The sequence below is a fragment of the Chaetura pelagica genome, unplaced genomic scaffold (assembly GCF_000747805.2).
Source record: "Chaetura pelagica isolate M959 unplaced genomic scaffold, ChaPel_1.0 scaffold12, whole genome shotgun sequence".
Classification (NCBI taxonomy): Eukaryota; Metazoa; Chordata; class Aves; order Apodiformes; family Apodidae; genus Chaetura; species Chaetura pelagica.
In genome coordinates, this window is record NW_009952801.1 from 1,054,978 (window position 1) to 1,075,428 (window position 20,451).

The 20,451-nt window shown below is 37.3% G+C and overlaps 1 protein-coding gene across 1 annotated transcript in view; it reads right to left on the minus strand.

The window, feature by feature from the left end:
• SLC25A13 (solute carrier family 25 (aspartate/glutamate carrier), member 13) overlaps positions 1-19,365 on the minus strand; it is a 78,325-nt gene extending 58,960 nt beyond the window's left edge. The window contains exons 1-3 of the mRNA XM_009994917.1: positions 19,316-19,365; positions 15,243-15,385; positions 8,580-8,695 (exon numbers count right to left, since the gene is read on the minus strand). Coding sequence (XP_009993219.1) covers positions 8,580-8,695; positions 15,243-15,352 — 226 coding nt within the window. The 5' untranslated portion in view covers positions 15,353-15,385; positions 19,316-19,365. The remainder of the gene's footprint in view (positions 1-8,579; positions 8,696-15,242; positions 15,386-19,315) is intronic.
• Between the last annotated feature and the right edge of the window lie 1,086 nt (positions 19,366-20,451).

Here is a 20,451-nt window from a genome sequence, read left to right on the forward strand (position 1 = left end):
ATAAAAAGCAAACTCCTGGCTTAAACAAATTATGCTAAACTCTACATTTTACTCTCCAATACAGAATTGAAAGATATAATTCTTTAACAGCTATTTTGCTTAGATAGATGGTATATAAAAAAAAAATTACTTTCTTGCAAAGCCTTAACATACATTTTTCCCCACTTAAATACTTCAATTTTGAATGCATCGCAAAATGTACTCCCACAACAGTACTGTATTAGTATAAAACTATTTTAGTTCAATTAAAATGTCTAACTATCTACCCCCATACCTAAACTGTAATTTTCACTTTGAGCACTTCCAACATATTATCAGTTTTGTTTTCTTTTATCAGCTTATGAAATCAGGTCCTACATTCCAAATGTTGGGAAAAATAGTCATTAACTACTAGGTAACAGCAGATTTTTCAATTTAGAAAACTAAATTACAGAGACTGCAAAAGTATGTGTATTTTGCTACTTGAAATTCCATATTAAAATTTGTAATAACAAACCACTTCCCCAGCTCTCAGGGCCTGCTGAAGTTTTTACCTTCTAATCTGCAATTCCAAGGCAAAAAGAGATGTGCGTGGGGGGGAGGGAAATCAAGCTTAAATTGCTTAACCTGCTGCTGCCATAGTTTAAATAATTTTTGGTGTGGTAGCTTCTGGTTTCTACTCATGTGCTGCCAAGTAATCCTGTTGGGCTTTTTTTTTTTTTTCCCCAACAGAATGTACAGCTGTATGAAAGATGGGAAATCCTCAGCTTAAATTTAACCAAAGAGTGACCTCATACAATTGAAATTTACTCTCAAATTGGCTTTTTCCCACCTATTTCACACCTATTTTTTTTAAGTAGCATGAAGTAGCAGCAGAATGCAAAATATTTTAGCCATCTGAGCATGTAGTATTCTTGAATTATCCCACCAACCAGAAGTGCTCTCTGTTACCTCTATCTTTTAAAATTGGAGCCATTATAGTAAATTGTGCAAATCTACAGTTAGCCTCTCATAAAAAGTAGAATTTTGACCCACTGAACTAGAACAGCTTCTGAGCAGTTCTTCTGATCTCTGACAAGATACCATACCATACGCACATGCCAATCTAACATTGGTTCCTCATTCAGCCCCTTAGAAAATACCACTTATAAGTCATTAAAAAAATTCCAAAAATCAGGGTGCATCTTTTAGTAATACATACTGATCATTTAAAGAAGTGCCATAAAACTCTACATACATAAAAAACCAGGTGCCTTCACAATGGTTTTTCATCTCCAGTTAACATATTAATATCTGGAGCCCATCAATGGAAAGCAAAAGCTTTCAATGGCTGTTGGGCTTCCCTCATAAAGTGAATAGCACATCTCCAGACAGAAAAGAGATTGTATTGCGACAGCCCCAATTGAGCACTAGTGACCTCAGAGGCAGTTACAGGCTAAAAACTAGTCTAAAAACTATGATCACTTCCTCATGATTTATCCATACACTGTCCAGTTCAGTTTGGCCCTAGTTTTTGATAGCTGATTGCTTCTGCTACCTCTGCTAAACTGCCTCTTTCCAAGAGCACCATCACTTTCAGCAGCTACGACTCTGGACGTTTGTCTGCTTCTTCTGTTCTCCTTGGATGTTAGGGGAAATAATATGTATTTATACATGGTATATTACATAATTGGCTTACAGAAAAGGTTTTCAACATTTTTCCAATACGCAACCCTTTAAAAGTATTTTTACTTGAGCTGTGGATATCCATAATATCAATTCACTGGCAACAGTCTTACATATCTTTATTACCTTTTCCAGTCTCCTTTAGAAGTGAGCAACAAACTGCCAGCGGCCAAAGACCACAGGTTTGGAAAGCACTAAGCCTCATGAGGGCATTAAACTAAATTTACCCCTTTTGCCCTGAAGAAGAAAAATATATTAAAAAAAACAGATACCCGATCACTTCCACCAAGGTAAACAGAATGACCTGGCTAAGTAAAATAAAATAATACTTCTATTTCTCCATATAAAGGTAGTCAGGGGTTGATGCATATCGCGTGCATGGAAAGGCTGATGGTATGGTGTTTTCTTAGCCTGGAGAAGGGTGGGATAGAGGAGGATCTCAGTGCTGTCTACAGCTACCCAACAGGAGGGTGGAAGGAAGACAGAAATGCACAATGCAAGGAAAAGAGGCAATGGATGCAAGGTGGGACATGGACAATCCCAACTGGCATGAGGAAATTATTTTCACTGTAACAGTGGTTGAACACTTGAAGCTCACTGCTCATGGAGGCTTCAGAGTCCCCATCCCCAGAGATATTTAAAAACTTGACTGGATGTTACCCCAGAGCAACCTGGTCTTGATAGCCCTGCAAGGTTTTGAACCAGATGGCTGATTGAAAGACAGTTCCTTTCAACCTAAACTGTTTGATAATTCTATGATCATTCCTTGGGTTTTGGTAATGAACAAGAGATATGCTCAGCCTTCACTCTGATGTTTGTCAGTAGGCAACTTTGATTTAAAAAGAAAAAAAAAAAAAAAGAAAAAAAAAAAAAAAGAAAAAAAAAAAAAAAGAAAAAAAAAAAAAAAGAAAAAAAAAAAAAAAGAAAAAAAAAAAAAAAGAAAAAAAAAAAAAAAGAAAAAAAAAAAAAAAGAAAAAAAAAAAAAAAGAAAAAAAAAAAAAAAGAAAAAAAAAAAAAAAGAAAAAAAAAAAAAAAGAAAAAAAAAAAAAAAGAAAAAAAAAAAAAAAGAAAAAAAAAAAAAAAGAAAAAAAAAAAAAAAGAAAAAAAAAAAAAAAGACAAAACAAAACCAACAACAAAGACAAATCAAAACACCAAATTTCACTTCTGGATTATTCTGAAAATTCAAATGTGAAAAATGGTGGACCTTCTCCTAGTATTTAGAACTACTGATTTACTTAGTGCCTAAGTAGTCTTTGTTTTACTTAAGATGCCTTGATGAAAATCTGCTTGGTTACATAATGTTTAAGTTAAAAGAAAAAAAAAAGAAAAAAAAAAAAGAAAAATTTGCCAAGTTGACATATGTCTAGAAAAGAAATTCGCTGAAAAAAGAACGAAAAAAATTTAAGAAGATTTCAAAAACTGCCTTGAAGAAAATAAATATACTACCAAGTCTACTTTACATCCTCTCTCCATTAAAACCAGCCATTATTTGTGCAAAATTCAGTACAAACAACAAAAAATGTCAGAATTTAAACAAATTTGCATTTGAAATGTTGCTGTTGGGATCATAATTTCTAGGCCGCTGCCATTTATAAACCAGCAAATGTTTCAGCGAGTAGGTGTAAGCTAACACATCACTAGTTACAGTCGGTTCTAACCAATTTGAACCACTAATGGAAATTTCACTGAGAAATACTGAATACTGGAATTTATCAAGTGATCTGTGCTGGTTTGGTTTGGCAGGTTTTTTGGTAGCAGAGGAGGGGCCCTAAGGGCGGCTTGTGTAAGAAGGTACTAAAAGCTCCCCCCAGCTCAGGTGGCCAAGGCCAAGCCCTAAGAGAGACAACAGATGCACCTCCACAATTAACATATGAAATAACTGATATAAGACCTGAGCAGAGACAGCAACTAAAGAGGAGACAGCAGTGCCACAGTGGAGATCCTGAGGTTAGCGAGGAAGAAGTGGGAATGAGGTGCCTGAGCAGAAGTTCCTCTACAGCCTCATGGTGAGATGGCAAACTGTCCCACTGCATTGATGGAAAAGAAACACGGTGGAGCATCCCCTGATTGCACCTCAAGGAAGGACTCACGTTGGAGAGGTTAGTGAAGGACTCTCTCCCATGGAAGGGACCTCATGGGGAACAGGGAAAGACTGGGAGGAGTCTTTCTCCCTGAGGAGGAAGGAGTGGCAAGAACAACCAGCCTGTGAACTGACTCTAAACCCCATCCCCTGTTCCCCTATGCTACTTGGGGGAAAGAAGGAAAGAAACTGGGAACAAAGTAATTTGAGTCCAGGAAGAAGGGAAGGGTGGGGGTAACGTATGTAAGCCCCACTCTCTGTGTTGTGTCCTGTGTGCATTAGATTAGTGGTAAACTAAATTACTATTTTTCTCCAAGTTGAGTTTGTTTTGCCCGAGTCTAACTGGTGAAGGACCCTCCTTGTCATTGTCTCGACCCATGAGCTTCTAGTTGGTCTTTGTCCTCCACATCCTAGCATGTGTGTGAGGGGGGAAGTTGAGTGAGCAGCCACGTGGCTGGTTCTTTGTTGTCCTGTTAGGCCCAAACCACAGCATGATCAAAGCTTATAACTTCAACAATTCATTTTGTAGTTCAGATGTAGGTTTTCATTGCCTTACATGGTACTGAGTGTACTAGGCTGGGCATCACTGAGCAAGCTGTTGTGTGAAAAAGAAAGAATTACAGATCCCATAGAATCACCCATCACATAGGGCAAGTCATCAAATAAATAATCTGTAGCAAAAGCAAGAACTAGATCACACAGTCTGAATCTAATCCTTTGGTCAGGAAAACAATAGTGAGACTCCCGTGATAAGTCTTTGCTACTGAAAAAGTATCAGAGCATTATCATAAGAGGAAAAACTCTGAAGCTCCTCACAATAGCTGTATAGCTATTTAAACCTTTATTAAGAGCTGTGTGCTTTTAGGAAGTTTACTAACAACACTCAGGCAATTAATGTATCAGTTAAGGAAATAGGAGTGCTTAGTAAAATGTAGTCTTAATTGATGTGTGTATCTAAATAAGAACTGTACTGTCATTTTAGTCTTCATGATCTAAAGGCCTTTTCCAACCAAAACGAGTCTATGATTCTGTAATTAATAACAGAATCAGAGACCCACAATAGCTGATGTCCACATGTGAATAAAGTTTTGTTTTGAGACAAAAGCAAAATACATTGCTTGATTCTGCAGCTGTTATGCTGAACAAGCAAAAACTTGGGGTTTGGGTACCCCATTCCCTTGGCATTTTTGCTGGGTTTGGTACATTTTTGTTTTCCTTCTCCATCTTTTTTTAATTAAAGGAATTATTTGTTTTACTGCACACTCATATTTCTCAAAACAGATCAGCACAGCATCCATTTTGAAACAGCTTCAGGTGGAATCAGCGGACCTCTAAAAAAGACCAAAACCAATGCCAAAACCAGAAAAACACACACTACACTATGCCACAGCTACATTTAATAAAGTGTAAGAGCAAAAATTTCTGTCTGGTGGGAAATTCTACTTTAAAACAAATAAGAACTAAAATCATCAAAGCCAGGTTCAGTGTCAGTTGGCAGCACAGACTTGGGCAATCTCATCTCCTTTTCTGCCTTTCCTTTCTCTGAGAGAAAAAACAACATGGACAACATTTATTTTGCCCTTCTCTAGAGTGGTATAAGAAAAGGAAAGTTCCAGCCCCTGGATATCACCGCTGCGTACCTCACAGCACAGAACTGTTAAGTCCCATAACTTCATTTATTCATCTGAAACTAGTGATTGAGGTTAAGATGACTTAGTTTTTAAACACTGACATTTTTACCCAACCATCTTGCCTTTTTTTTTAATGCCATCTAGTAAAGAATTTCAAAGGGCTCTGCTTCTTTAATGAGGTATTAAAATACAGTCATACAACAAAAAAGCAACTCTACTAAGTCTCTTAAACCCCTGGACTTACATTATCAGCTTTTATGTGCCTGTCAACACTCAACAGTAAGAAGCAATGGTTTGCTCTTTGCCTCGAATTTAAAAGCCAGCTGAACTTCCTCCCACTTTCCTGCTGAGAGGTTTAACTCCTTGCAAACTGTCAAAGCTTTGACACTTCAGCAGCAGATAAATCTACACCATGATGCAACAGCCAGGTGTGGTCTCAGGCAGCCACTGGCCACTAATTTATTAGCGGTCATTTCATTCTCCCTGAAAAGCAATAACCTAGAAATACTTCCCACACCCCCGTCCCCATACACACACTGCTTGTGGATCAGGTCTTTTGAATAGATGCTAGCTCTGTCAAAGAACCAGGTACAGTTAACCTCTAACTTGAAAGAAATCCAACATTATAAATTGTAGAGATGCCAATATATGGCTAAAATGCAAAGGCATTTCCAACCCAGAAATTAAAGTAAGAGTGCAGCATTTTTCAATAAAAGTAAGCGTGAAGTATTAAATACTGGAACTTCTTTTCCCAGAAAATTTCTTTAAATACCCATGGCCTGGATGTGGCATTCAGTGTAAAAGCTCATTGACACAAAGCCCATCATTCATTTGTTTTACAAAGGTGCCAAGCTAAATGCATCTGTAGAAGAATAAGATTTGGATTATTTGCTTAGTAGAAAATGTGAAGTTCACATCTGGGAAGCTCTATATGAGTCCTCATATATGCTAAAATACTTATACCACTACCTCACTATACAGAAAAACAATGACAGCACAGATAAGCCAAGCTGTTTCTTTACAACAATAAAAAGAGGTACAGACTTATAATGGGATCCTTGAGATACCACACTTAGCAGCAGCATAGTGAAAAATGATCCTTTCCCCTTTCTCCCATTCCTTTCACACTGTAATTCCACTGTATACAAAACCCCTATTTAAGTCTCCTAACCTTGATAAGGACTTGATCCGACTCTCATTCAAGCCAGTGGAAAAAGATCTTATAATTAACCTCAAAGACGGATGACTGAGGCATTGAGTAGCAAAGTTACAGGACAGTATTGTAATAATTGATTTGTGGAAAATATTAGTGTATTTTTCTCTTTCATAATGGGGGGAAAGCTTTTAATTTTTAGGAGAGAAAAGAGAAACTAGGTTTGTCTAAAGGTCAACTGCTTCTGCTGAGAATGCACAGTACTGAGACAGCTCTCACATTCTCCCCACTACAGGCATTTTCTGGGGTGATAGCCACAAGGTACTTACTATACAGAAGTTACAAATGCATTTATGCTTTCAAAGGGGGAGAAAAAGGAGTTTAAAAAAAACCTATCTGAGGTTCTGCCAATGTTGCCACGTCTTCTCTTTCAAATACCTTAAACACAGCCTGGCATAGAAGTTTCTCTCATCAGCAGAAGGACTTGAGTGGACTTCAAATGCCAAACAAATCCCTTGACTCACTGTGTCAAATCCTAAAGGAAGTCTTTGCCAGCAGGAAAAATATGGACAAGAATGCCAAGAGTTCAAAAGTTAAGTTGGACTGATTCAACATTCAGATCAAACGACTACAGTTCTTCCTAGAGTATTAACAAGCGCTCCAAGCAACCAGGGGCTCTGATGAAGACAAGACCTGCACATCACAGGCATTCCAGGAACCCTGTTTTTTCAGCACTGGAACAAAAACTCTACAAAATATGCGTGCCCTCCTGACTCAAGAGCATGCTGCCTCTCGTTATCTCTCTGTCCATACACACACAAGACTGTTAGGCACAAAATACTTCCTTCATCAAGGTTATGATCAGCAGAATGTTTTCCTGAAATTCTTTCAAATCCACAGTAATTTTTAGAAACCTTTTCTAACACGTAATATTACACACAAAAAGCACATCTTTCACAACCTCAACAGACAATCAAAATAATGAAAAAACAATATAGACAAAAGAAGAGACAGCAAGTCTTCCCACCAGCCACAACTTCAAATATAGATTTTTGGAGATGGTAGAAAGAACACAGTGATGCTTCATGCAATGGTAATAGGATCTTGTCAGTTCAAATGGAAAGGGAAGGGCTTTTTAAACTGAGCATAAAACGTGTGGGGAATGCTAGCAGAAAACAAAGGACAAGAACCATACATTTCAGAAAGACAAAGATTCAATGACATCCAACTTTCCTTTTACTTAAAACTGTTTAACAACCAATTAATAAAAATAGAGACATATTGAACCATATTGAACCATGTTCAAATACAGCAGATTAGATACAGCATGTTTATCTAGTGTAGGTACTTAGAGCAACAAATATCCCATACTTTTTGAAGTGCTAGCTCAATGTCTTAAGTTATTCAAACCCACTAATTTCTGAATCCTACTTTCAGACACAATGGCCCTTATTATTAGGCAGGTGGCAGATAGTCCTGCAGATAGCAGAAGCTGTCTCTATGGCATCTAGAAATAGACAGTCCCCATAACCAAGTTTTAAACTGGCCTGAGTATTTCTCATGTTGTCAGTGCAGACACCACACCTCCAATGCACAGCTGAATTTTCGGGGGTTTGAGGGGTGGGTAGTAATAATGGATTTATTACCATAAAATCTCACGTAAGAAAGTTTTAAGCCTTACAGGAAGCCAGCTTGAAATATAGCCAATTTAAACAAAAAATAATTCAGGGTAATTTCAGACTCAACATTCACCCAAGTCTTCTGGCAACTTTCTTGCGGTTTTACAACAATTTCCTATAGTCACCTCTCCCTGCTGTTCTGAAGACCTGCACATGCACACGGGGGAAGAGAAAAAGAGAAGTGACCAGCCCTCTAAAGAAAATCAGGAAGATGACCATAACATTGATTACCTATTGTGCACATGTAAAGGATAAAAAAAACCTCAGCCTTAAAGTTGCTTGGCATTGGTGTAGTTCCACTAGTGTATCCTATCACAACAGAAGGTGTAACTGAGTTTAGCGTAAGCAGGGATTTTTTTAATTCAGAGTGTATATTCAAGAACAGTCTTACCAAAAGTAACTTCTCCTTTGCCAGTCTTGTCAAATAGCTGAAAGGCTACTATGAACAATGCATCTGGAGCACACAGGACTGATTCAAATGCCACAAACTCTTGAAAGGATATCAACCTAAGGGATGAAGGAAAAGCAAGAGCTATGAAACCACCTGCTTGTAGAAAACTGAAACACAATGTAGCACAAATTATACAAGAAATAAGATCACAACCAAAATATGTACAAAATGTTATCAATACGGATTAAAATTTATCCTCACGTACACTATCACAAATGCTGTCAGGAGGCCTTCATATCACTAGATGGAAATGACTTTGTTGAACAACAAGCTATTCCTCTCATCAAGTCACAACAGAACATAAAATAAGCAAAGCACTCACCATGGCTACTTGCCTCAGATTTAATGTATAACTGAACTGTCTTCTGGGGGAGCCTCCCTCCCTCCTCTGGCAAAACAGAGCCAATAAATACATGAGTAACTCAGTACCTAAGGCTTTTGGAAAGCAAATCCAAGACCTACATGCTGCCACTCACTTCAGAAGAAACCGATCAGAATGTGTTATCTGTTTGCTAGCAACTTATTAGTCATCCATTGCAGCCCTCCAGTCCTGCGTGTTGAGTCACAAATTTCAAGCAGTAGTCTGCATGTTCTTCCTCAGCCCAAGAGCAGTTTATTCAAATTCATCCTTACAGCCAGGTTCCCAATTTGTGAGAAATAGTCACAGAGCACAGATAAAAGCAGAGGTGCCCTTCCTTAAGTTAGTTAATAAGCAGAAATACATAATTACACAACTTGGCATTGTTTCCTGCTGTAGACTTGATACAGAGAAGACCTCAAGCAGTTCCAATTTCTCTGAGTCATACCCAAGAGTTCAAATGGAGATCAAACTCCTATTCTCAAAGAGGCAAAGGCCAACCATTATTTTGTTTTGCTACTTCTTTAATGTCTAGGTTGTACAGTTTAAAATCATCTTCAAATGTGTGGCTGCAGGGCCTCCTGGCAATCTGGGCAGTTTAAGACTGCACTCTCTGGAGGCCGCTTTGTGTCAGTGTAGCAAGTGTGTAGCTTTAATGGATTCACATGGTAGTGGATGGGGAACCAAGATTTATTTCTGAGAAGCTCAAAATTCAGTGCAACAAATGTCTAGAAACACATGCTAAACCAAAATATTAATTTTAACTTTTTATTAGAAACTAACTGTATCCTTAGGACTTTGACTTAAAATGACACTGCAGCCAGTACAAGAAAAACTTCCGTTCAGCATGCAATAACAGTGAAGAACAAAGTGTTTGAATAGGTTGGAAAAGACAGTCATTCCATCAAGCTATGACAATCTAAGACTTTACAGCAATTACCAGTCACTCTGTCTTAAGGGAGTTAATTTCAAGTCACACAAAGTGTACTTGCTGCACTTCAGCAGCCAAACTTCCATAGGGTAATGGAAGCTGATTTCCATGAAAACATGAAAACATGAAAAGAGGATCAGAAGAGGATATATATAAAAAAAACATGGCACAGAGAATGCCAAAAAACTGTTCTGCTTTACCTTCCTTGATATATATGCACTAAATAAAAGTAAAAGAAAGCATATGTAGAGTCAGAAATAGTCTAACAAGTAATTAGCTCTGGGAACTTGCCACGATAGGTTATTATATAGCGTGAGAAATAAATAAAAAGAAACTCCTCAGGTATTCTTAATATTAAACTCACAACTGAGGAGGCCAGCCAACATTTAAGCATGCCCTGAGCTTTGCTGGCAAAGAAGCCAATGACTTGCTACACATATGCACGTCAACACATGGGCAGGCCATCGAGACACTCATGTTAAACTCCTAGGAAACCCTCGGTACACCCCACTGCTGGGCAGAGAACACAGACACTCAGTCTTTAAACAGAAGAAAACTTCCATCTCTTCTACTTAAAAAAAAAAAAAATTAAAAGCAACATTTCTTAAATTTTAAGCTAATGTATCACAAGCTACTTAGTTTTGCATTAATGCATATTTATTGTTACTATGTGACTATTTATGAAAGCTCATTTTTACCCACTATTACGGTTACATACCTGACAACTTCCACAACAGCAAACAGATAAAATGCACTGAATTCTTCTGTCTCAGACCTTATAAAGCCCACAAACAGAACAAGAGAGACAGCAGGCAAACAGACTCTAGAATAGGATTGTTTAGAATGAAAAATGTAATATATATGCCAACACCTTTTCGACAAAGCCACACTTTTTGTGTGAAACAACAGCCAGCATATATCCTTACCAACAGATCTCAGCACAAACAGCGATGAGGGCACCAGAAAGAAATATAGCACCTATCTCAGCAGAACGCCAGCAGCATGCTGAGAACATATTCTGTGTGATTAGGCCTGGATCTGATTAAAACTCCATGTATTAACACGGTTGTAAGATTTTATACTGGTAGAAGCATTCTTTGTCAGTACTTGCTAATAATAAAAACCCCCAAATAAGTCAGAGATAGATGCTTAAAATAAACCAATATCCATTTTTAAAAATAATTACCCATACTACTAGGAAGATTAAAAGTGTACAAATTGTGTGGTTCTAGCCAGACTATTAAAGAAGAGACATTAATATCTGCTGTGCCAGCTGAATTCAAATTAACCCAGTTTTTACATGTTAATTAAACCAGCTATTTTCTTCTTATTGTATTTTTGCTCCCTAAGTAGACTAGCCTGCTAGTGATTCCCAACAGATCTATTCTAACAACAATGACGTATTCATTTACTTCTATTATGACCATACAATACAGTAACTGAGCTGTAATTTTTCAGTCAATTACACGTGTGATTCTTAATGCTTAAAGATGCTGAAATAATGTGTACTACATAGCCATATGCTCACTTGTCTATACTGCACAAGGGTAGTTGCCTGGGTAACACATTTTCTCTCCGGTTTAGCATCACTCTTTTGGGTTTAGAATAACCCTTCACTGAACATCATTAGGTGTCATTAAACAGCACGTATTAACATGGACTTCAATATACCACTTAAGAGTTGTTTCATCTAACTAAACAAGTGCTCATTTATGTTACAAAAGCAGAAAAACCCCAGTGATTTTAACAGTGCAAAGAGAGGAAGCTGAAACATTTACAAAATTTTACTTTGGTCTTAAGAGATACCCCACCCAGCTGGTCAAAGTCTTCCTTCACCTTCATGTCCTCATTAACAGTGCCAACACTCCACAATTTATCCAGGAAGGTTAAAAACCTGGCATTCAAAAAAAATCCACACACAAGAACTACAGTTCAAACACAACAACTGGGTATTTACTACTCTCTCCTTTATTTCTTGCTCATTTTTTTGGTGCTCACACCCATGGTACACTGCACTGACATGATGCATTCACACCAGATCAAGTCCACACGTAGCCATACAAAGAAAAGAAAGCCATTACCCATTGTAATAATACATACAAATGCAATGATGAAGAGGTTTCTCCAGAAATCAATGCACATGTTTTTACTGTATCAGCAATTTAAACATGATAACATAATGGGACACAAATTGAAGCTACATCTATTATTTTATGCTGCAACCTAGGTAAACTAAGTACAGTGTAAATTGGTGCATTAGAGGATAAATTTATATCCAATAATAACAGAAAATGCTGGCATTTCCAAGTGTTATTTTTTAATAGTTTGTCCTTTCTAAAAATAAAGCACACAGTATTTCTCAGTAAAGTGTTAGTTACTGCAGTCTAAACAGAGATGTGCAGTAAATACTTATTTTGCTAGACAAGCATTTAAAAGTACAACAAAAGACTGAAAAACAATTTGTTACAGCAGGCAGGATGAAAAATGCCAGCCTGTTGCTGATAGTCCTTGAGAAAGCCAGTGTGTTTTGGGGGAGTTTCTTATCCAGCTGAAGCCAAATTAACTTTTTTTTTTCTAACTAAAATTAGGAATGAGAACCATAAAGGCTAGGAACCTTAGGCTGAGTCTCTTAATCCGTTTCATAAAACTACAGCCACACAGCATATGACTTTTTAAAAAATTCTTTGTTATTACTGATCAACTACTTTGAAAGGCTTCTCTGGGCAGCGGCAAGAGAAGTATTTCCTTTTCTTATAGGAAATCTTAAAAAGAGGCCTTCATAAGAGGACAGAAGGAAAGCCTGCCTCCAAATAACCCTATGCCCAGACTTAAGATGGAGGCAAAACTTGCTCCCATGGCAACAGATATTCATTGAACACCAGAGTCTACCTTAAAAACCCTCATACCTTTGTCACATCACCAGGAACTCTTGTAGATACCCTCAAATCCTTAATCTTTAGCAATGCAGGAATTGTGCTACAGCTACATGAGAGATTTTGTCCACAGCAACCACAGTGAGATTGTACATCAGAGCTATTGTTCTTTACACTTCACACACAAGACTTCAATTCTGGTGTAATAAGCTCTTCGTCCATCTATTTACTTAGTCTGTGAGTCAGAAGCTCTTCTGCTTTCTGCCTGTGTGACTTACCCATATTAGACTTTACCATTGTTTACACTCACTACCTATACCTAACTTCTTACTAAAACCAGAAGAAGTTAAAAAACATTTTTAAAAGAGCTAGGAACAAGCTTGGTGATTTTGGACTCAGACCCTGTTGCTGAAGAGCAGTCATGCTCAGTGATCATGCAGAACAGATGCTTCTTCAGATCAAAACCAGGATGCAAAACAGTCAATAAAAAGTTTCTGGGAATAAAACAGCAGTATTTTAAGAGTTTCACTACTTAAAGCTACTAATACTGTAACAAAATCAACTTGTCATTGCTCTTGCAAGTTATCTTCTATTTTATACTATAATGAAGATGAATTATCGGACAGCCAGCCTATTAAAAAATAACACTAACAACAGAAGTTTTGTACTTCACTTTAAAACTCAGAGTTTAAAACTCAGTGTATTACCAAACTGGGAAGAATTAAATAGAAGACCAGTAGGTCTCACTGCCCTCCCTAAGGGATTTCATTTCAGGAACCAAAAACCACGTGACCTTTGCTTCAGACGATCACTCTGTGAATTAGTTTATACACAAGTAGAACAAGGTACAAATGCCCAGCCACATAGCAGAAATGGTAGAAAATGGTACAAGGCAGGTTAGAGAGATGAATGCTACTAATTTTCTTAATTCTTTCACATATTAGTATAACAGCTAAACAAGAAGACAGCCTGAATACCGGAAGGGACTCTCCAAAGACATGTTAGGGACATGCAGTCCTCTGTCACTGCCCAGTCTGAACTGCAGAAACAGTCCCTACCCACAGCAGAAAGTGGCAATTAGAAGCCTCAATACTACACTGCAAAACTCCTTCAAGATCATGCCAAGTTATTAAATCTCTACTTGTCAACAGGTTCACATAGACTACAGTTTTATATTTTGCTGTCCCTAACACCAGATTCTGCTTGTGAGGGAGATCCAAATCACAAGGTATGGATTATACGTTCAGTCTTCTTATCACAAAATGGATTTGAAGCCATGCAATCTGGAAAATGCTGCTTTTGAAGGCAGCAAACCAAGGGAAGAAATCTGGGAAACATTAAATGTTTCAAGTCAAACGCTATCTGAAGCCACCATTTTCTTGCTGCTATCATGCCAACATTACCAATATAACCTTTTATAGAATTCTTTTAGCAAGGATAACAGTCATCACATTAACTTGGCTGCAAGATGTAAGGTGTCCAGCTGCCAGACAGACCAGGCTGGCTGAGCAGAAAAGAGAGCAGAGAAACTACTGCAGGAGTTCTCAGTTTTGCATGCTTTTGTTCCCTATGAAGCCTGCATTCTCTAGTCAAGCTTTATTTATCTCATATTCTATGCTCTGCAACCACTGATATGAGTCATGCCTGAAGTTTTCTGGTTTCTAAAAATGACACAACTACAGACTTTAAGTCCATAGCTAATTATTCTAAAGTTTCTCCAAAGATACTTTAAAGGCAGGGTTCAAAAAATGCATTCATATGGATAAAAAGACAGCTTGCCTGGGCAAGTACCAAAAGCAAAAGCTAGGATTTCATTAAAGAACGGGGGAGGAAGATGGAGGGGTAGCTAATCTTGCCTATTGGCAAAGACAGCCTTTCAAACACAAACCATGTGCAACCAACTTCACTGCTGTCCTCCCAAGATTGCAGAGTGGCTCCCTAAATACCACTAGTTGCTACTACTGCCACTTAAGGGAAAAAAACAGTGGCAAAAGTGTTTAACAGTGCTATGGCAAAACAAAGCAGGGGCACTGTTTTCTACCATCTCCTCCTACATGATCTAAAGTTATTTTGGATTGCTTTTTGCATGTGTTTGTGACAAATACATAGAGTAAAAAGACAGAAAGACTCATGGGAGGAAAGGGAAGAGGAAGTTAGGGAAGCGAGACAACTAACATGAAACCTTCAGTGAATTAGAAATACATAGTAGACAGAAAATGGTTTGCTGAGATAAAGGGTACATGCAGCCCAAGGCATTGTTTCCTACATTATCCACTTAAAAGACAGTGTATTCTTTTATGCATCTGCAGAAGAAAAAGCAAAAACCAAAACCAAACTCCACTACCCTTCAGGGATCAGACTGCTTTGAAAGAATGGTTCCATATTTTTTAAATGAACAACATAAAAAGAAAAAGAGAAAACAAATACCAAAAACCACTTACCCATCTTTTGTCTGATCCACCACACCTGCAAGGAGCTGCACAGTGCTTGTATTAGGCAAACCGTCTCCAATTATCTTCAGGTACCGTGTGACAAAGTCATTTGGAGACATGAAGAATTCGCCATTCTTCTCCACGCTTGCATACTGTTAAATAAATACAATGTTTAGTGCTCCAAATACATCCTTCTCCAGGTATTTGCTCCTAAACTGAAACATGGCAGAGTAAGTAAAGAGCTACTCAACCAGACGAAGGCTGGCTCCCCAGCCAGAAGAATGGCAGATATAAAATTATTTGTTTAGCATGTGAACAATTTCTCCATGGTAGTGTGGAAAGAGTTAATATTCCAGTATGGAATGTGTCGTTTGTTCGGTTTTTTTTAAGTTGAACAAGAAGTACACATGCAACCATGAATGTGGCACCTCCAGCCCACTGAAAATATAACAGCAACAGGATACTCCAGTGTATTTTATTTATCTGAAATTACTCCTTTGGGATGAGCAGGTAGGTTTACATCTGTGAAATGACTTTACAGTGCTAGTAGAGCAGATGATCCCACAGGAGTGTCCACCTGGGGGTGCTGTTCTGGAGGAACTATACCACAACACCTTCAGCTACAGCTGGTCTGTAAGTAAAGAAAAACCTACAGATATCCCTCCTTTGTTGAACTGCTGAAAGAAAGCCAGAAAATAAGCATTTGTAAAAAAAAAAATGTAAGAGAACGCAACAACTTGGACACTTCCACATATTGCAGAAACAAGAAAAGGGGTCCAAGACCTTACTAAACACCACTGACACACAGTATTCCTGCTTTATAGCAGTTACTGGCATATTACTCCAGAAACAGCAACTGACAGACTCAAGCATATTTGCTCCCAAGGAAGCCTCTATTAACATGTTACATATCAAGGAAAAGGAATATTAAAATATTCTGAAGATAATATATAAATAAATAAATTTGCCTTTGTTACCACCTTTACCCTGATTCCTCAGTCATCCCTCAAAGTTTAAATTCCCCTTATCTGTAGAAGGATAAACTTTACATCAACGCTAAAACCATTTTTCAAGGAAAGAAAAAGGATTAGGACAATAATTAGGAGAAAAAGAAATCCTAGGCAATATGTTCAGAAACATGTTAGCTTTACAGGAAATAGGTCTGTCTCGGGATAAGAAAGGTGCACAGAGAAAAGAAAAGCAACTGTTAATCATATTCTTTTTTTAAGGTATAAAGATAAACATTGTTGCAGCTCCCCGTAGTGCATTAGACACACTAAAGTATTAAATAAATTAGATGCCTGTTGCTATTTTGTAGCACACTTCAAAGCCACATGTTTTGTTTCACATTGCTATGCATCTGCTCAGGGAAGGAAACCACCAGTTTTCATTCCACGCAGCCACGCTGGTGTCTGCAGAGTAGCGTTATACCTGCTGTAGGCATCCAACTCTCAGAGGGATGCCAAAGTGTAACAGTAAGCAGATTATTTTATTCTAGTGCTATATAAATGCAGTCTTCAGGTACAGCAATATCTTCATGAAACAAGGCTTCAGAAAAGCAAGCCCATACAACACATAACTTGCTTTGGCATCTCTACCAGTTAGCATTTAAGGATTGGTGTTTCAATAGACACAAGCTTTCTGGTTGATACATTCCAAGGAATTTTCAATTGTATACTTTTATAAGAACTAGCAGATCAATTGATTTCAATGTAATCATTTGCAGGGAGACAGAATCATTCAGCATCCCAGCCTCAAAAACTTTTAACACAGCTGCTATCGAGAAAACAAATCTAATAAATCAGACAGCCTATGCTTCTATATTTCATTTTTTTTTCCTCCAGGCTAACCCCCTGCTAGGGCACTCAATAAGAGAAAACAGCATAGGGTTTCAGTGTCCCTCTGTTTCTTGTCACTGTGATTTATTCAAGTGTATTTGAAATCCAATCACGTACTCTATACTACATATAGAAAATGACCTTGGAAAATGTCAGCTTGATCACTTTGACTAAAATCTAATCTCTTAGGGGTTATGGTAGAAGACTTGGACAAGTAGAGTTACTCTTGGAAATTATCATAACAAAAAGAGAAAAACATCAATTCTACTGGTTTTGGAGGAGAGACATTAAAAAAATGGTTTTTACAATTGTATTTTTCCCCACTTTGGCAATTATACCCACAGAGATTTTGATATTATAAAATAGTATTTAATGGCTTTTTGGTAAGTTATTTCCATACATTTTTGATAGTAAAGTATTAACCAGTTAAACCCCATTTTAAATAAGATTTGCAAACATTTTACTGAGGGGTCAATGTATTAAAAATGCTGGAAGTTGACTGTAATCAACTCTACTTAAACTGATGGCTTCATACTTATTTCTATACAGTGGCTACCATCCCTACTTGGGAATAATATTTTTTAATTCTTCACTGAAGCAGAAAGAATGGCTGTCAAGATACTTTATAAGCTAAGATCCCACAGTCTGCAGAAGCAACTGTATTGGCCTCACCACTTAAAATTGTCTGAAGCAGCTTAATTAACACTCTGGTCATCACTTATTTGTACAGCACAAAACAACATACCACATTCATTTGTCCTTTTTCCTTCTCGGTAGTAAGCGGCACGACAATTTCTGCATCACACTCAACAAATTCTTCAACTCATACTTCATTACTCTGTTTATTGAGACCTCTTTTTTAAGTGGAAGAGGAAACAGAAAAGGATGAAAAAGGAGATGGAGGTGGATTTAGTGTGGTCAATCATGCCACGTTCAATCCACCAAAATGGCAAGCTGAGGGAGCCACATTCTTCAGAAACACAAGAGAGGTGAATACCCACAGGCAGGTAGGAAACAACTTCCACCATTCTGAGCAAATCAACCAAACCCCTCACCACCACAGCACTGACTCATTCTGCAGAAGGGACCAGGCTTCTCTCTACCATGTTTACATCCTTCCTCAATGCTACTGCCTTCTTAGGTCAGCAGCCTACTCCCTGTCTGCCTTTTCTGCTGCCTTGCTCCTTCTCTTCAAGCATTGGCCTCTGACAATCCCATTATCCAGTTATTTTTCAAGTTTTTTCCTTCCTGGCTGATAAAGTTTTAGGACTTACTAAGTTAAATCTTGGATTTCTTAACTGAAAATCTGATTTCAGAGCTATAAATACTGACAGTATAAAAACTATTAAAAAAAAATAGTATAAAACTATAAATACTGGCAATGTACATAGTGACACCTACACATATTGTTAATAATAGCTCACAAGAGATAATGAAAAACATGCCAAGAAGTGCACGGAGAGTGGGGCATGATGCTGGAGAGAGGGAAGGTGGAGGAAAGAACTTGGAGTGGTACCAGCTCTCTTAGGCACTCCATTCCTTCATAAAAATAATTAAGTTACAACAGCTCCCTGAAGCACTGTGGCATCTACATCACATCTATTCTCCAGACCAACCATTTTCTGTACTCTTTTTAATACTAGCCCACCATACTAACACAGATATTTTACTAATGAATCTTAGGAATATTTATTTAAATGTAGGAAATGGGACAAAGAAACCCATTCCCTAGAAAAACACTAAAGCACACTTCTCTCAAGAATACAAGCAAGTACACCAGTCATTTCATTACTTGCACACTTTCACAGCAGGCCAACACAGAAAGAATTTCAACTATATGATAAATTGACTACAAATTAAGGAAGCACAGATAACCCTGAAAGAAGGAAGGAAGGAAGGATGGGAAAAGGAAGTTTACCAATGGTCTAACAGCAAGGTCTCTACATGAACATTTTACCATGTGTAGGAACAATATTGAAACTCCCACCCCATTCTCTGAACAAAGCATTTTTTCTCCTAAGACAGTAGTACTTCTTCTGAGTCAATACAATAATCACTCAGAAATGTATCTGACTTCTTGGTGAGCATTGTTCAATTCTGATAATGGTATTTAAGTCTAACATGGTAATAATATAGTGGATGATTAATGGTTGGAAAAACTATCAAGAGTTGTATGCTGCAATAAAGGAGCAAAAGATAGGAAAAATTTAAGCAGAAAGAGTAAAATATTTACTTAACACATACCTTCAAAAATATTGTTTTCAACTCAGCTGGATCAGCTCTCTTGGTTAGAGCGACCTACAAGTAAACATAATTATATTAATATGCATAATTTATACAAAAGATGTCAAAGTGTCATTTAAAAGGAAGAATACAAACAATAGAACAAGTGATGAAAATACATGTTCACCTTAGATAACTTACATGCTGCTTTAGCTGACCATGCTTGTTTTACTCATTTCACCTTTAGGCTAATTTATTCATCATTTTTGTTGTAACTGCTTCCCTTATGCAACCCTGCAATTCTTAAACAAGCACACATTACATAACAATATTAAAGTATCCAATCTTTTCAACATACTTCTCTGCTGGGATTTGCCATTATACCATCTTTACCATACAGCTTTTTACACTTCCAGCATCTTTCATCTAAGGATTTCACAGTACCAGATGCAGCCTCCAACTGATAGATGGCAAGAATAAAATACTAAGACTTACAAACATGTCCAAGAAAGCAAGTCCCTAGGAGACTGAATTCTAGTGTAATTTATTGCTGTATTGGTACTTTCAGCTCCTACCTAGAACATTTTAAACTATTTAAGCTTACAGTGTACATCTTTTTGATGAGGTAAATTCAAAAAGCACAGGATCTAGATTTTTCTGCAGATCAAACAACCAGCCAGTTACAAATAAAATCTAAGTTAAGGTTATCACCACAAACCCAAAATAATTAGAAAGATCTTAATTTTAAAACACTGACCTAAAAATATTCTATATCCACTATGGAGTAAGCACATCAGCATTTTCCTTGCTGACATACCATGCCATACATTTGTTGCTTCTGGCAGAAAGTCATTTTATCTCCTCAGTCTACACCTGTTACAAAGTTTCCCATTCTTTCTTCAGGACACTTTGATAGTGTCTTTCTTGCCAATATCACAACTGTCAATTCAGCATATCAGCCTATTTCTAATTTTAAAAAAATAAAATAAAATAAAATAAAATAACTTCGCAAACAAACCTGGATTAAAAAAAAAATAAAAAATTGAGAAAACAACTTTGCAATGAGGAACTAACAGCCAAAGGGAAATATGTAACACCTTACACTCACTTAAGAATTAAATACCAGAGACCTTACCAATAAAACATCACTACCCACT